Here is a 15,374-nt window from a genome sequence, read left to right as displayed (position 1 = left end):
TTTACCTTGGATACTGTAAAAATAAGAATATTCATACATACATATCTACAATATCAGTATTACACCCAAGAAAATTAACAATTCTAGATTTTTTTCTAATATTCAGTAAATATTTATTAGATTTTCCTAATTGTCCCAAGAATGTCTTTTATTTATGTTTATGCTTTTTTTTTGAGACAGGGTCTCACTCTGTTGCCCAGGCTGGGGTGCAGTGGTGCAATCATGGCTCACTGCAGCCTCTACCTCACTGGGCTTAGGTGATTCTCCTGCCTCAGCCCCGCATGTAGCTGGAATTACAGGCAGGCATCACCATGCCTGGCTAATTTTTTGTGGGGTTTTTTGTGGGTTTTGTTTTGTGGGTTTTGGGGTTTTCTTTGTTTGTTTGTTTGTTTGTTTTAGAGAAGGTGTTTCACCATGTTCCCCAGGCTGGTCTCAAACTCCTGGGCTCAAGCAATCCACCTCCCTCAGCCTCCCAAAGTCCTGGAATCACAGGTGTGAACCACCATGCCTGGCTCCCAAGAGAGTCTTTTATAACTTTTTCAAATCTGTATTCAGTCAAATTGGTTGTATCTCTTTAAATCTAAAACAGTTTCTTCCATCTTTGGTGCATTTTGTTTTTTTAATGATCACAGCTATTTAAAGAATCTACACTGGTATGTCCCATTTCTGTACTTATCTTAAGGTATTAACTTTTTCCCTACTTACTAAATTCCCGTAAACTTGAAGTTAGTTCTACACTCAGCTTGATTAGATTTGGGTTAAACTTTTTTTTTTTTTTTTTTTTTTGAGGGAGGGTCTTGCTCTGTCACCCAGGCTGGAGTGCAGTAGCACGATCATAGCTCACTGCAGTCTTGAACTCCTGGGCCCAATCGATCCTTCTGCCTCAACCTCCCAAGTCACTTGGACTATAGGCACATGCCACCACACCTGGCTAATGCTATGTGTGTAGAGACAGGGTCTTGCTATGTTGCCAGGCTGGTCTCCAACTCCTGGCCTCAACAACTCTCCCACTTTAGTCTCCCAAAGTGTTGGGATTACAGGCCTGAGCCACCGCAGCCAGCCAGGTTAAACATTTCTGATGACGATAAGTCACAGATAATGTTGTGTACTTCACATTGTATCACTAAAGGAAGTACATGATGCTGAGTTATCCACAATTCATTATGCTAAATTCGAGCTCTTGGTTAAAGTGGCAACTACCACATCTCTCTATTGTAGAGGAACACTTCCCCTGCACTGTTACTATGGCGCCATGCAAATATCTTGCTTCCCAATAACCTTTTACCTAACGGTTTTTAGTGCCATTGCTAAATATTGACTGAATTAATCATTACTCATTATAAAGAGTTGCAAAAACAATAATTTGTAATTCTTTCATTACTTCTACGTTCATAAACTGGTATTCTTTTGTTTTAAAAATTTCCTTTTTCTTCCTATGCCACCTCTTTTCTTTTCTTTTTTGAAGATTACCACGGAGTCATGAATTTTCCTTTATTCAGAATGTTGTAATTATCTATGTTCAAGTTATTCTGAAGTTGGCCAATAGGAGTCCCTGCAATCTGGCTGTTGACATAACCCCATTAGTCTTTGAAGACTTCCTTGCTGTGTGCAACAAAAAATATTCCTGAAAATACTTTAGGTTGTTTATACTTATTCACTAATCAATAAGGTCTTGACTCTGAGTTCAACACAACCACAAAATGAGCTGCTGGAAAGTGAAAAGGACTCCTAGAAAGGAGAAAACAAGAGGGAAGCAACCACAAAATCTGTATATAAACTCTGCCCAAATTTTTGGCTAACCCCTAAAAGACACATGCACAAGGAAGTCTGTAAGCAGCCTAGCTAAGAATGAAAGAACTAAACCAAAATTTGTGTTGCCAACTAAGAGACAGAGTTTGCGGCTTCAGTCATGTCTTAAGACATTTCAGAAACATAATAAAACATGTTTAACTCTATTTAGCCATTCTACAATGTACACATATCTCAAAACATCATTCTGTACATGATAAATATATGCAACTTTTATTTGCAAATTTAAATAGCCAGGCATGGTGGCTCAGGCCTGTAATTCCAACACTTTGGGGGGCTGAGGCGGGCAGATTATTTGAGCTCAGGAGTACGAGACCAGCCTGGGAAACATAGCAAAACCCTGTCTCTACTAAAACTACAATGAGTAGTCAGGTGCAGTGGCATGTACCTGTAGTCCCAAATAGCGGGGAGGCTGAGGCAGGAGAATCCCTTGAGCCAGGGAGGAGGAGGCTGCAGTGGGCCAAGAAATTTTATTTTCCAGAAAGTTAGTTAGTGATACAACCTAAAAGTCTAAGTGTGGGTTTTTTGGTTACTTAATTTCATATATATATATTCTGGAAAATATTTTCTTTTTGAGATGGAGTATTGCTCTTGTTGCCCAGGCTGGAGTGCAATGCACGATCTCGGCTCAGCGCAACCTCCGCCTCCCAGGTTCAAGCAATTCTCCTGCCTCAGCCTCCCAAGTAGCTGGGATTACAGGCATGTGCCACCACACCCAGCTAATTTTGTATTTTTAGTAGAGATGCGGTTTCTCCATGTTGGTCAGGCTAGTCTCGAACTCCCGACCTCAGTTGATCTGTCCGCCTCAGCCTCCCAAAGTGCTGGGATTACAGGCTGGAAAATAAATGTTTAAAAACATTATGCTATTATAAGCCAACTCTTTTAAAAAATATATAGCCAAAGGGAGATTTTATTTCTTAAGCACACGAATTTGAAGGCAGATGATAAACAAAAAAAGTCCGTCAAGTATAATAAATCACAACAACAAACTGGACAACCAACTGGCAACATGATACCAAGGTGAAAAAAATCATTTATACATACCTGAATTACTTCATAAAGATGTACCTCAACACTCCCTAACAAGAAGGCACGTTTTTCTCTATTGTCATATTGTATGAGTTCCAACAAAATATTATTCCGCTCATCATCATAACGTCTGGGAACCTCAATATCAGAATATATAAGAAAAGCAGCATTAAATTTGAGCCTAAATATTTCTGAACACATACATCCAATACACTATTACATTATTTGCATACCTAGCGATTCGTTTTTGTATGTCATTAGCTTTGTAACTTTCAACCTCACAGTCACGCATATACTAATATCAACAAAATGAAGATCTTGCTTATATCTAACAGCAATTATCGTCTTTTGGAAACACTCATTGCCTACATTCTCTTTTTAACTCTACACAAAAGTTCACCCTCAATATTCTATTGAAATTACACTATCAAAGATAATCAACTACCCAATACGAAATCCAAATAATCCAGATAACCCAAATACAGGTTATAAAAATATCCAACACTAAAAATATCTAATATCCTTTTCAGTCTCTGTTCTTGAACTTTTTGATAACATATATACTATTGCCTGAACCTGAAACTCTCTCCCAACCCTGAGCTCTGGAGCACAGTACCATTATTATGTAACCTTTAATATCTGTACACTCTCTTGCTAATTAGAAAAAAAGTCATGCCTCCCCACTCCTAAGAATCCAGGTGCCTTCCTACAGTGTCTCTCCTGATGGTTGACATCAGAGCCTATATCAGCCTTCTTAAAGTCATGTTCGTGACTGTCTTCCCCCGAGAAATGAGAAAAAAGGGATCTGCAAGCCCTGTGTGCCAGCAGACTAGTTAACAGGGCAGGCTCCGTTTTTCCACAATTTGGCATTCGGATTATCAGAAACAGAAAACTACAAATGCTCAATAAAATATTTAAAATACCATTTTAAAAGCAAAACAGGGTTAATAAAATGGTGAGACGTACTCATATGAAACTCCAAGTACTGGCAGACAGAGAAGTAAACTAGACCCTGAAGTTACATTTGCCCTAAGGCATTTCCCAATTAGGTGACCTAAAACTGCAGTTTGTATGGTCTTGAAAGGCAAATAAGAGAGAAGACAAGACAGGATACATTTAACAGACAGTCCTTGCCCAACCGTCCTCCCAGAAAGCTGAGAACCCAAAGGGCCATGGCTTCGGTGAATGGAGAACCCCTTCTCCCATCATGTATCTATAGAAGGCTGCAAGGAAAGTTGTATTGCTGAGTAGAGCAGAGTGCGGGGGGTCCCTAATAAGCTATAAACAAAAGCCGGTTCAGTGAAATTGCAGCCTAAAGTCACAGGCACTGAATCTTATAAAAAATTTCGAGCCAGACATGTAAATTGGTTTACATGGTAAACTTTATATTATGTATATTCTGTCATAACATAAACAAATAAACAGGTCAACTTAAATTTTAAAAAAATCTCAAGTGGAATTTAGTTTAAAACTGTCCCAAACTGGTAGTGGACTCGGTTGCCTTAGAAGAAACACAAATCTTTCGTAGAGCTACTGCTTTCATCCTAGACCTCAAAGAAGTTCCACAAATAATTTTCCAAGGAAAATGAGCAGTTAACAGTCAAAAATAACTCAGTCAGCATGGAAACAAAGCGCCACAAATGAGAATAGCAAAAACAGACCCCCAAAAAACTTTAAATATTGGAATTTTAATGAGCTATGTTTACTATGTTTAAAGGAACAAAAACAAAGCTGAAAATATACTCCTGGCACAGGAAACTAAAAATGATTTAACAAACCTAAACAAGGAACAACTTGTAGAAATGAAAACTAAAACAATTGAATAAAAACACTATATCAACTCAACCACAAATCTGATGCAGCTCTGGAGAATTAATGAACCAGAATTAAGGAATCCCAGCACTTTGGGAGGCCAAGGCAGGTGAATTGCTCCAGCCCAGGCATTTGATACTAGCCTTGGCAACATGGCAAAATCCCATCTCTCCAAAAAAATATGAAAAGTAGCCAAGCATAGTAGTGCACGTCTTTAGTCCCAGTTACTCAGGAGGCTGAGATAGGAGGATCACTTGAGCTCAGAAGGCTGAGGCTTCAGTGAGCCGTGATGGTGCCACTGCCCTCCAGTGTGGGTGACAGAGACCCTGTCTCAATAAAACTAATAATAATAAAATAAAATAAAGATCACAAGAATTACGTAGAATGCAAGGCAGAGAGACAAAGTGATGAAAAATATTTTTTATAGGTTAAAAGATATGGAAGATAGTGTAAGAATACCTAACATAAGTTAACCAGAGTCCAAGGAAAGGAAATAAAGGATTAAGAAAATGGAGCAGAGAGGCACTATTTTAAGAAATATTAGCTAGCCGGGCATGGTGGCTCATGCCTGTAATCCCAGTACTTTGGGAGGTTGAGGTGGGTGAATCATGAGGTCAGGAATTTGAGACCAGTCTGACCAACATGATGAAACCTTGTATCTACTAAAAATACAAAAATTAGCTGGGCATGGTGTCACGCACCTGTAATCCCAGCTACTCAGGAAGCTGAGGCAAGAGAATCGCTTGAACCTGGGAGGTGGAGGTTGCAGTGAGCCGAGATTGTGCCACTGCACTCCAGCCTGGGTGACAGAGTGAGACTCTGTCTGAAAGAAAGAAGGAAGGAAGGAAGGAAGGAAAGAAAGATTAACTAATAATTTTTCATAATTAATGAACATCAACAATCCAGGTTAAGCAGCCAATAAATCTGAACATAATATACAGAAACCCAAATACAGACACATCAGAGTGAAATTAGAAGAAAAATATTTATAACACACACACAGAGAGGAAGATACATTATTTTCAAAGGTGACAGACTGACAAGTGACTTCTCTTCAACAAATATGGATGCTAAGAGATAGTGAAATGATACTTCAGAAAATAACTGCAAATTTACAATTCTATACTCAATAAAATTTTCATTCAAAAATGAGAATGGCATAAAGACCTTCAAACTAACAAAACAGAAAACCAAACACCACATGTTCTCACTCATAAGTGGGAGTTGAAAAATGAGAACACATGGACACAGGGAGGGGAACATCACACAGGGAGGGGCCTATCAAGGGGTGGGGGGATAAGGGAGGGATAGCATTAGGAGAGATACCTAATGTAGGTGACGGTATGATGGGTGCAGCAAACTACCATGGCACGTGTATACCTATGTAACAAACCTGCACATTCTACACATGTATCCCAGGACTTAAAGTATTAAAAAAAAAAAAAAAAATCTCTACAGAACAAGAAAAAAAAAAAAAAAAACCAGGCAAACAAAATAATTACATCACCAATTAACTCTCATAGGAAAAATAATTTTAAATAAATAGTTATGACAGAAGATAACTGACCCCAGGAGGATGATCTGAGCTGTAAGAAAAGTTAAAGTGGCAAACATGTAGGTAAACTAAACAAATATAGACTATATTAAATAAATACAAATTACAACTCAGGGGAATTAAAAATACAAAAAAAAAAGAGACAATAATAACATATTAGTTGAGGGCAATAAATGGAATTAAAGTTTCTAAGATCCTTGCTCTTCCCAGGAGAAGGATGAAGGATGAGGGTATTGTTAAACATCAGATTTGATAAGCATACAAAATTTCTATGATAGCCATTTTTTAAAAGAGTAGTGCATAATCTCCAAAACAAGAAAGAAGAAAAATGGAATGAAATTGTAAAATACAGTTGACCCTTGAACAACATGGTTTGAGCTGCATGAGTCCACTTATACATGGTTTTTTTATATAAAAGTTAGACCCAGTGTGCCTGCCGCTCCTTCTACCTCCTCCACTACTTCCTCTTCTCCCACCTTTGAGAGAGCAAGACCAACCTCTCTTCTTTCTCAGCCTGCTCAATGTGAAAACAAGAATGAAGACCTTTATGATGATCCTCTTCCACTTAATGAACAGTAAATATGCTTTCTTTTCCCTATGATTTTCTTCACATTTTCTTTTCTCTAGTTGCAGTATTGTAAGAATACAATATATAAAATATAACATACAAAATATGTGTCAATCAACTGTTTATGTTATTGGTAAAAATTCTAGTCAATAGTAGACTATTAGTAGTCTACTGACTGGGGAAGTCAGAGTTTTGACTGCAGAGTGGGGGGGTCAGTGCCTCAGTGCCTGTGTTGTCCAAGCATCAACTGTATTCAATCCCGGAGATGAAGAAAAGACGACAAAAGAGGAAGGAATTAAAAATAATCCACAGCAGGGACGCCCAAGATGGCCAAATAGGAACAGCTCCCAGCGTAAGTGTCACAGAAGACAGGTGATTTCTGCATTTTCAACTGAGGTACCGGGTTCATCTCTCTGGGGCGTGTTGGACAGGACAGTCAGTGCTGGTCAGTGGGTGCAGCCTGACCAGCGAGAGCTGAAGCAAGGTGAGGCATCGCCTCACCTGGGAAGCACAAGGGGGAAGAGAATTCCTTTTCCAAGCCAAGGGAAACTGAGACACACAACACCTGGAAAATCGGGTAACTCCCACCCTAACACTGCACTTTACCAAGGGTTTTAGCAAACAGCACACCAGAGATTATATCCCACGCCTGGCCCAGAGAGTTCCATGCCCACAGAGCCTCCCTCATTGCTAGCACAGCAGTCTGAGATCTCACTGCAAGGGGACAGCGAGGCTGGGGGAGTTGCACCTGCCATTGCTGAGGCTTAAGTAGGTAAACAAAGCTGCCGGGAAGCTCGAACTGGGTGGAGCCCACCACAGCTCAAGGAGGCCTGCCTGCCTCTGTAGATTCCACCTCTGGGGACAGGGCATTGCTAAACAAAAAGCAGCAGAAACCTTGGCAGATGTAAATGACCCTGTCTGACAGCTTTGAGGAGAGCAATGGTTCTCTCACCATGGAACTTGAGATCTGAGAACAGACAGACTGCATACTCAAGTGGGTCCCAGACCCCTGAGTAGCCTAACTGGGAGACATCCCCCACTAGGTGCAGACTGACACCTCACATCTCACACGGCTGGGTACACCTCTGAGACAAAGCTTCCAGAGCAAGAATCAGACAGCAAAACTTGCCGTTCAGCAATATTCTATCTTCTGCAGCCTCTGCGGCTGATACCCAGGCAAACAGGGTCTGGAGTGGACCTCAAGCAAACTCCAACAGACCTGCAGCTGAGGGTCCTGACTGTTAGAAGAAAAACTAACAAACAGAAAGGACACCCACACCAAAACCCCATCAGTACATCAGCATCATCAAAGACCAAAGGCAGATAAAACCACAAAGATGGGGAAAAAGCAGTACAGAAAAGCTAGAAATTCAAAACATCAGAGTGCATCTCCCCTCCAAAGGAACGCAGCTCATCACCAGCAACAGAACAAAGCTGGATGGAGAATGACTTTCACGAGTTGAGAGAAGATGGCTTCAGACGATCAAACTTCTCAGAGCTAAAGGAGAAACTACGTACCCAGTGCAAAGAAACTAAAGACGGTGAAGAAAGAATGGAAAAATGGATAACTAGAATAACCAATATAGAGAAGTCCTTAAATGACCTGATAGAGCTGGAAACCACGACACGAGAACTACATGACAAATGCACAAGCTTCAGTAACTGATTCGATCAAATGGAAGAAAGAGTATCAGTGATTGAAGATCAAATGAATGAAATGAAGTGAGAAAAGAAGTTTAGAGAAAAAAGAGTAAAAAGAAATAAACAAAGCCTCCAAGAAATATGGGACTATGTGAAAAGACCAAATCTATGTCTGATTGGTGTGCCTGAAAGTGACGTGGAGAATGGATCCAAGTTGGAAAATACTCTGCAGGATATTATCCAGGAGAACTTCCTCAACCTAGCAAGGCAGGCCAACATTCAAATTCAGGAAATACAGAGAATGCCACAAAGATACTCCTCAAGAAGAGCAACTCCAAGACACATAATTGTCAGATTCACCAAAGTTGAAATGAAGGAAAAAATGTTAAGGGCAGCCAGAGAGAAAGGCCGGGTTACCCACAAAGGGAAGCCCATCAGCCTAACAGCAGATCTCTTGGCAGAAACTCTACAAGCCAGAAGAGAGTGGGGGCCAATATTCAACATTCTTAAAGAAAAGGATGTTCAACTCAGAATTTCATATCCAGTCAACCTAAGTTTCGTAAGTGAAGGAGAAATAAAATCATTTACAGATAAGCAAATTTCTGAGAGATTTTGTCACCACCAGGCCTGCGCTACAAGAGATCCTGAAGGAAGCACTAAACATGGAAAGGAACAACCAGTACCAGCCATTGCAAAAACATGCCAAAATGTAAAGACCATCGAGGCTAGGAAGAAACTGCATCAACTAACGAGCAAAATAACCAGCTAATATCATAATGATGGGATCAAGTTCACACATAACAATATTAACCTTAAATGTAAATGGACTAAATAGTCCAATTAGAAGACACAGAAAGGCAAATCGGATAAAGAGTCAAGACCCATCAGTGTGCTGTATTCAGGAGACCCATCTCACATGCAGACACACACATAGGCTCAAAATAAAGGGATGGAGGAAGATCTACCAAGCAAATGGAAAACAAAAAAAGGCAGGGGTTGCAATCCTAGTCTCAGATAAAACAGACTTTAAACCAACAAAGATCAAAAGAGACAAAGAAGGCCATTACATAATGGTAAAGGGATCAATTCAACAAGAAGAGCTAACTATCTTAAATATATATGCACCCAATACAGGAGCACCCAGATTCATAAACCAAGTCCTTAGAGACGTGCAAAGAGACTTAGACTCCCACACAATAATAATGGGAGACTTTAACACCCCACTGTCAACGTTAGACAGATCAATGAGACAGAAAGTTAACAAGGATATCCAGGAATTGAATTCAGCTCTGCACCAAGCAGATCTAATAGACATCTACAGAACTCTCCACCCCAAATCAACAGAACATACATTCTTCTCAGCACCACATCACACTTATTCCAAAATTGACCACATAGTTGGAAGTAAAGCACTCCTCAGCAAATGTAAAAGAACACAAATTATAACACACTGTCTCTCAGACCACAGTGCAATCAAATTAGAACTCAGGACTAAGAAACTCAATCAAAACTGCTTAACTATATGGAAACTGAACAACCTGCTCCTGAATGACTATTGGGTACATGACAAAATGAAGGTAGAAATAAACATGTTCTTTGAAACCAACGAGAACAAAGATACAACATACCAGAATCTCTGGGACACATTTAAAGCAGTGTGTAGAGAGAAATTTATAGCACTAAATGCCCACAAGAGAAAGCGGGAAAGATCTAAAACTGACACCCTAACATCACAATTAAAAGAACTAGAGAAACAAGAGCAAACACATTCAAAAGCTAGCAGAAGGCAAGAAATAACCAAGATCAGAGCAGAACTGAAGGAGATAGAGACACAAAAAATCCTTCAAAAAATCAATGAATCCAGGAGCTGGTTTTTTGAAAAGATCAACAAAATTGATAGACCACTAGCAAGACTAATAAAGAAGAAAAGAGAGAAGAATCAAATAGATGCAATAAAAAATGATAAACGGGATATCACCACTGACCCCAAAGAAATACAAACTACCATCAGAGAATACTATAAATACCTCTATGCAAATAAATTAGAAAACCTAGAAGAAATGGATACATTCCTAGACACATATACTCTCCCAAGACTAACCCAGGAAGAAGTTGAATCCCTGAATAGACCAATAACAGGCTCTGAAATTGAGGCAATAATTAATATCCTACCAACCAAAAAAAGTCCAGGACCAGACAAATTCACAGCCGAATTCTACCAGAGGTACAAGGAGGAGCTGGTACCATTCCTCTAAAACTATTCCAATCAATAGAAAAAGAGGGAATCCTCCCTAACTCATTTTTGAGGCCAACATCATCCTGATACCAAAGCCTGGCAGAGACAAAACAAAAAACAGAGAATTTTAGATGAATATCCCTGATGAACATCGATACAAAAATCCTCAATAAAATACTGGCAAATTGAATCCAGCAGCACATCAAAAAGCTTATCCACCATGATCAAGTGGGCTTCATCTCTGGGATGCAAGCCTGGTTCAACATACGCAAATCAATAAACGTAATTCAGCATATAAACAGAACCAAAGACAAAAACCACATGATTATCTCAATAGATGCAGAAAATCCCTTTGACAAAATTCAACAGCCCTTCATGCTAAAAACTCTCAATAAATTCGGTATTGATGGAACGTATCTCAAAATAATAAGAGCTATTTATGACAAACCCACAGCCAATATCGTACAGAATGGGCAAAAACTAGAAGCATTCCCTTTGAAATCCGGCACAAGACAGGGATGCCCTCTCTCACCACTCCTATTCAACATAGTGTTGGAAGTTCTGGCCAGGGCAGTCAGGCAAGAGAAAGAAATAAAGGGTATTCAGTTAGGAAAAGAAGAAGTCAAATTGTCCCTGTTTGCAGACGACATGATTGTATATTTAGAAAACTCCACGGTTGCAGCCCAAAATCTCCTTAAGCTGATAAGCAACTTCAGCAAAGTCTCAGATACAAAAATCAATGTACAAAAACCAGAAGTATTCTTTTTTTTTTTTACACCAATAACAGACAGAGAGCCAAATCATGAATCAACTCCCATTCACAATTGCTTCAAAGAGAATAAAATACCTGGGAATCCAATTTACAAGGGATGTGAAGGAACTCTTCAAGGAGAACTACAAACCACTGCTCAGTGAAATCAAAGAGGACACAAACAAATGGAAGAACATAACATGCTCATGGATAGGAAGAATCAATATCATGAAAATGGCCATACTGCCCAAGGTAATTTACAGATTCAATGCCATCCCCATTAAGCTACCAATGACTTTCTTCACAGAATTGGAAAAAACTGCTTTAAAGTTCATATGGAACCAAAAAAGAGCCCGCATTGCCAAGACAATCCTAAGCCAAAAGAACAAAGCTGGAGGCATCACGCTACCTGACTTCAAACTATACTACAAGGCTACAGTAACCAAAACAGCATGGTACTGGTACCAAAACAGAGATATAGACCAATGGAACAGAACAGAACCCTCAGAAATAATACCACACATCTACAGCCATCTGATCTTTGACAAACCTGACAAAAACAAGAAATGGGGAAAGGATTCCCTATTTGATAAATGGTGCTGGGAAAATCAGCTAGCCATAAGTAGAAAGCTGAAACTGGATCCTTTCCTTACTCCTTATACGGAAATTAATTCAAGATGGATTAGAGACTTAAGTGTTAGACCTAAAACCATAAAAACCCTAGAAGAAAACCTAGGTAATACCTTTCAGGACATAGGCACGAGCAAGGACTTTATGTCTGAAACACCAAAAGCAACGGCAACAAAAGCCAAAATTGACAGATGGGATCTAATTAAACTAAAGAGCTTCTGCACAGCAAAAGAAACTACCATCAGAGCGAACAGGCAACCTACAGAATGGGAGAAAATTTTTGAAATCTACTCATCTGACAAAGGGCTAATATCCAGAACCTACAAAGAACTCAAACAAATTTACAGGAAAAAAACAAACAACCCCATCAAAAAGTGGGCAAAGGATATGAACAGACATTTCTCAAAAGAAGACATTCATACAGCCAACAGACACACGAAAAAATGCTCATCATCACTCGCCATCAGAGAAATGCAAATCAAAACCACAATGTGACACCATCTGACACCAGTTAGAATGGCAATCATTAAAAAATCAGGAAACAAACAGGTGCTGGAGAGGATGTGGAGAAATAGGAACACTTTTACACTGTTGGTGGGACTGTAAATTAGTTCAACCATTGTGGAAAACAGTGTGGCGATTCCTCAAGGATCTAGAACTAGAAATACCATTTGACCCAGCCATCCCATTACTAGGTATATACCCAAAGGATTATAAATCATGCTGCTATAAAGACAGACGCACATGTATGTTTATTGTGGCACTATTCACAATAGCAAAGACTTGGAATTAACCCAAATGTCCATCAGTGACAGACTGGATTAAGAAAATGTGGCACAGATACACCATGGAATACTATGCAACCATAAAAAAGGATGAGTTCATGTCCTTTGTAGGGACATGGATGTAGCTGGAAACCATCATTCTGAGGAAACTATTGCAAGACCAGAAAATCAAACACCACATGTTCTCACTCATAGGTGGGAATTGAACAAGGAGATCACTTGGACACAGGAAGGGGAACATCACACACTGGGGCCTATTGTGGGGATGGGGCAGGGGGAGGGATAGCATTAGGAGATATACCTAATGTAAATGACGAGTTAATGGGTGCAGCACACCAACATGGCACATGTATACATATGTAACAAACCTGCACATTGTGCACATGTACCCTAGAACTTAAAGTATAATAAAAAAAAAATGCTTTACAAAGTTTTATCAAAAAGCCAGCATTTTTCCTGAAATGCTTGTATTAGACCATAATGCTTACATCAATATCTCCTTGAAAAGGTAAAATTAAACTCAGTTTTTATCTACATAATCACAGATTTCAGAACAGAATAATTTGCATGAAGTTTATTTTACTGTTTTGAATTTACATAAAGGAGTACACAAAGTCATGAGCTCAAGATTAGAATAACTAATATGACAATATTCATGTTTACTTCCCATTTTGTGACACCACTGATTCAAGAGCTCATATACTTTAAAATTCATTCATGCATATTTTCAACTATATAGTTTATTGAAGCGGGTATGATAAATAATGTTATTTCCATTTTAAGTGTTGCTCTGTGAAAGGAATATGGTACATAATCATGGAGATGACACTGGTAATTAGTTCAGAGAAGCAGCAGAACCTACATAATTTTTAATACATGGTTGAATTAAAAGAGTGTTTTCAATAACACTTCAACATTTATTTCCTTATTTATTATATAAGTGGAGAAAATGTACCTTATAATCATTAAATTATCATTATGAATAATTTACTGGTCCTGAAAACAGGTAAACAGAGTCAAGAAATCTACCTTAACTACCTGTATAGTCAACACTTTCTAAAATGTTGCACCTTTCAATTATTCAAAGCCTATTTGCATATAATTAGCTTTATTAAGTAGTATATTTTTGTTTGATGATTAACTCAACACCAATCAGATAAAATTGAATGTGAGTAAATAATGTCAAAATATCATAATAATGTATTACTTTACTCTGATGACAAATATCTTTTTTTAACAAGGCTTAAATATGTTTTTGTTCTTTCTTATTTTGTTTTTAAATTCTGTCATAGCAAAACTTTTTTGCCAATTAGAAGCGCAGCTTAATTAGTTTTATCTAATATTTCTTTGTGAAGGACACTATTTTGTGTTGAGCTAATCATTATTCTAGGATTAATGGATACTATGATAATAAAAGGTTATTTACTTTGTATTAAAAAAAAAAGAAAAAAGAATCCATGGTTCAATTGGGATAAATAGAAAGCACAAAAGAAGGTAACCAATTCAAATTCAAATATATTATAATTACATAAAATGTGACAGATGCTACAGTAACGTTACATACATTAACATTACATATATTAAGTACTACACTAACAGATGTAGATAAAATACAAAGACTGTCAGACTGGATGTTTAAATCTATATTCAGTTTACAAATAATAGAGCTAAAACATAATGTAATTCATATTTTTCTAACACAATATTCTATTTCATCTATATTTTCAAATTTTTGGCATAGAGTTATATATGGTATTCTCTTTTTTAACTTTTTAAACTGCCTTCATATTTATACCTATATTCCAAATTTTGCATAATTTTCTTAATGAGACTTACCAGAATTGTGCCTACTGTGCTACTTTTATTAATAATTAGCTTTTGTATTGTTACATTTCTTTAACATCTATATTGCTGTAAATAACTCATTTATTTCTTTTCTGTTATTAATTTCTTCTTCTTGATTTCCTGAAGTTTTACTGTCATTTTCTAAGTTCTCAAATTTAATGCTAATTTAGTTTCCACACTCATCTTCCTCCTTCTCTCTGACTCCCTCCCTCCCTCTCCTTCTCCTTTCTTCCTTCCTAATACAATTCTGTTTAACTTTTAGTGGTTGCTCTAGGGATTATAATATGGATCTTTCACATATCACAATGTATCTTGAATTAAAATTAAGCCACCATGTCCAATAGTATAATTCTGTTTACACCTCCTCATTCTCTGTGCTATTCTGGCCATGTATTGCACTTCTACATATGCTACAATTCCTATCATTCCTTGACATTATTGTGTTTTTAAGTAATAAGACTCGATTGTCTTTTGGAGAAATTTTTTTTAATAGTCTTGTGTTTTTACCCACACATTTACCATTTCTAGTGCTCTTCCTTCCTGTGCATCTGGGCTTCTATCTGGGATCATTTGTCTCCAGCCTGAAGCTTTCTTTGATATTTATTACCATGCAGGTCTTCTAAATATAAATTCTCTCAGCTTTTGTCTTTCACCATCTTTTTGAAGTATATTCTCACTGAATATAGAAACCTAGGCTGAATTTTCCCTGCCTC

General features: G+C 38.0%; 1 protein-coding gene across 4 annotated transcripts in view; it reads right to left on the bottom strand.

Moving 5' to 3' along the window:
* The window catches only part of C2CD6 (C2 calcium dependent domain containing 6), a 187,074-nt gene that overhangs the window by 142,387 nt on the left and 29,313 nt on the right, over window positions 1–15,374 (bottom strand). For all 4 annotated transcript variants that reach the window (XM_033230701.1, XM_033230702.1, XM_033230704.1 and 1 more), the window contains exon 5: window positions 2,854–2,976. In XM_033230701.1, coding sequence (XP_033086592.1) covers window positions 2,854–2,976 — 123 coding nt within the window. The remainder of the gene's footprint in view (window positions 1–2,853; window positions 2,977–15,374) is intronic.

Source organism: Trachypithecus francoisi, unplaced genomic scaffold (assembly GCF_009764315.1).
Source record: "Trachypithecus francoisi isolate TF-2019V2 unplaced genomic scaffold, Tfra_2.0 Lachesis_group13, whole genome shotgun sequence".
NCBI classification, from domain to species: Eukaryota; Metazoa; Chordata; class Mammalia; order Primates; family Cercopithecidae; genus Trachypithecus; species Trachypithecus francoisi.
This window is presented reverse-complemented; position numbering and strand designations above follow the sequence as displayed.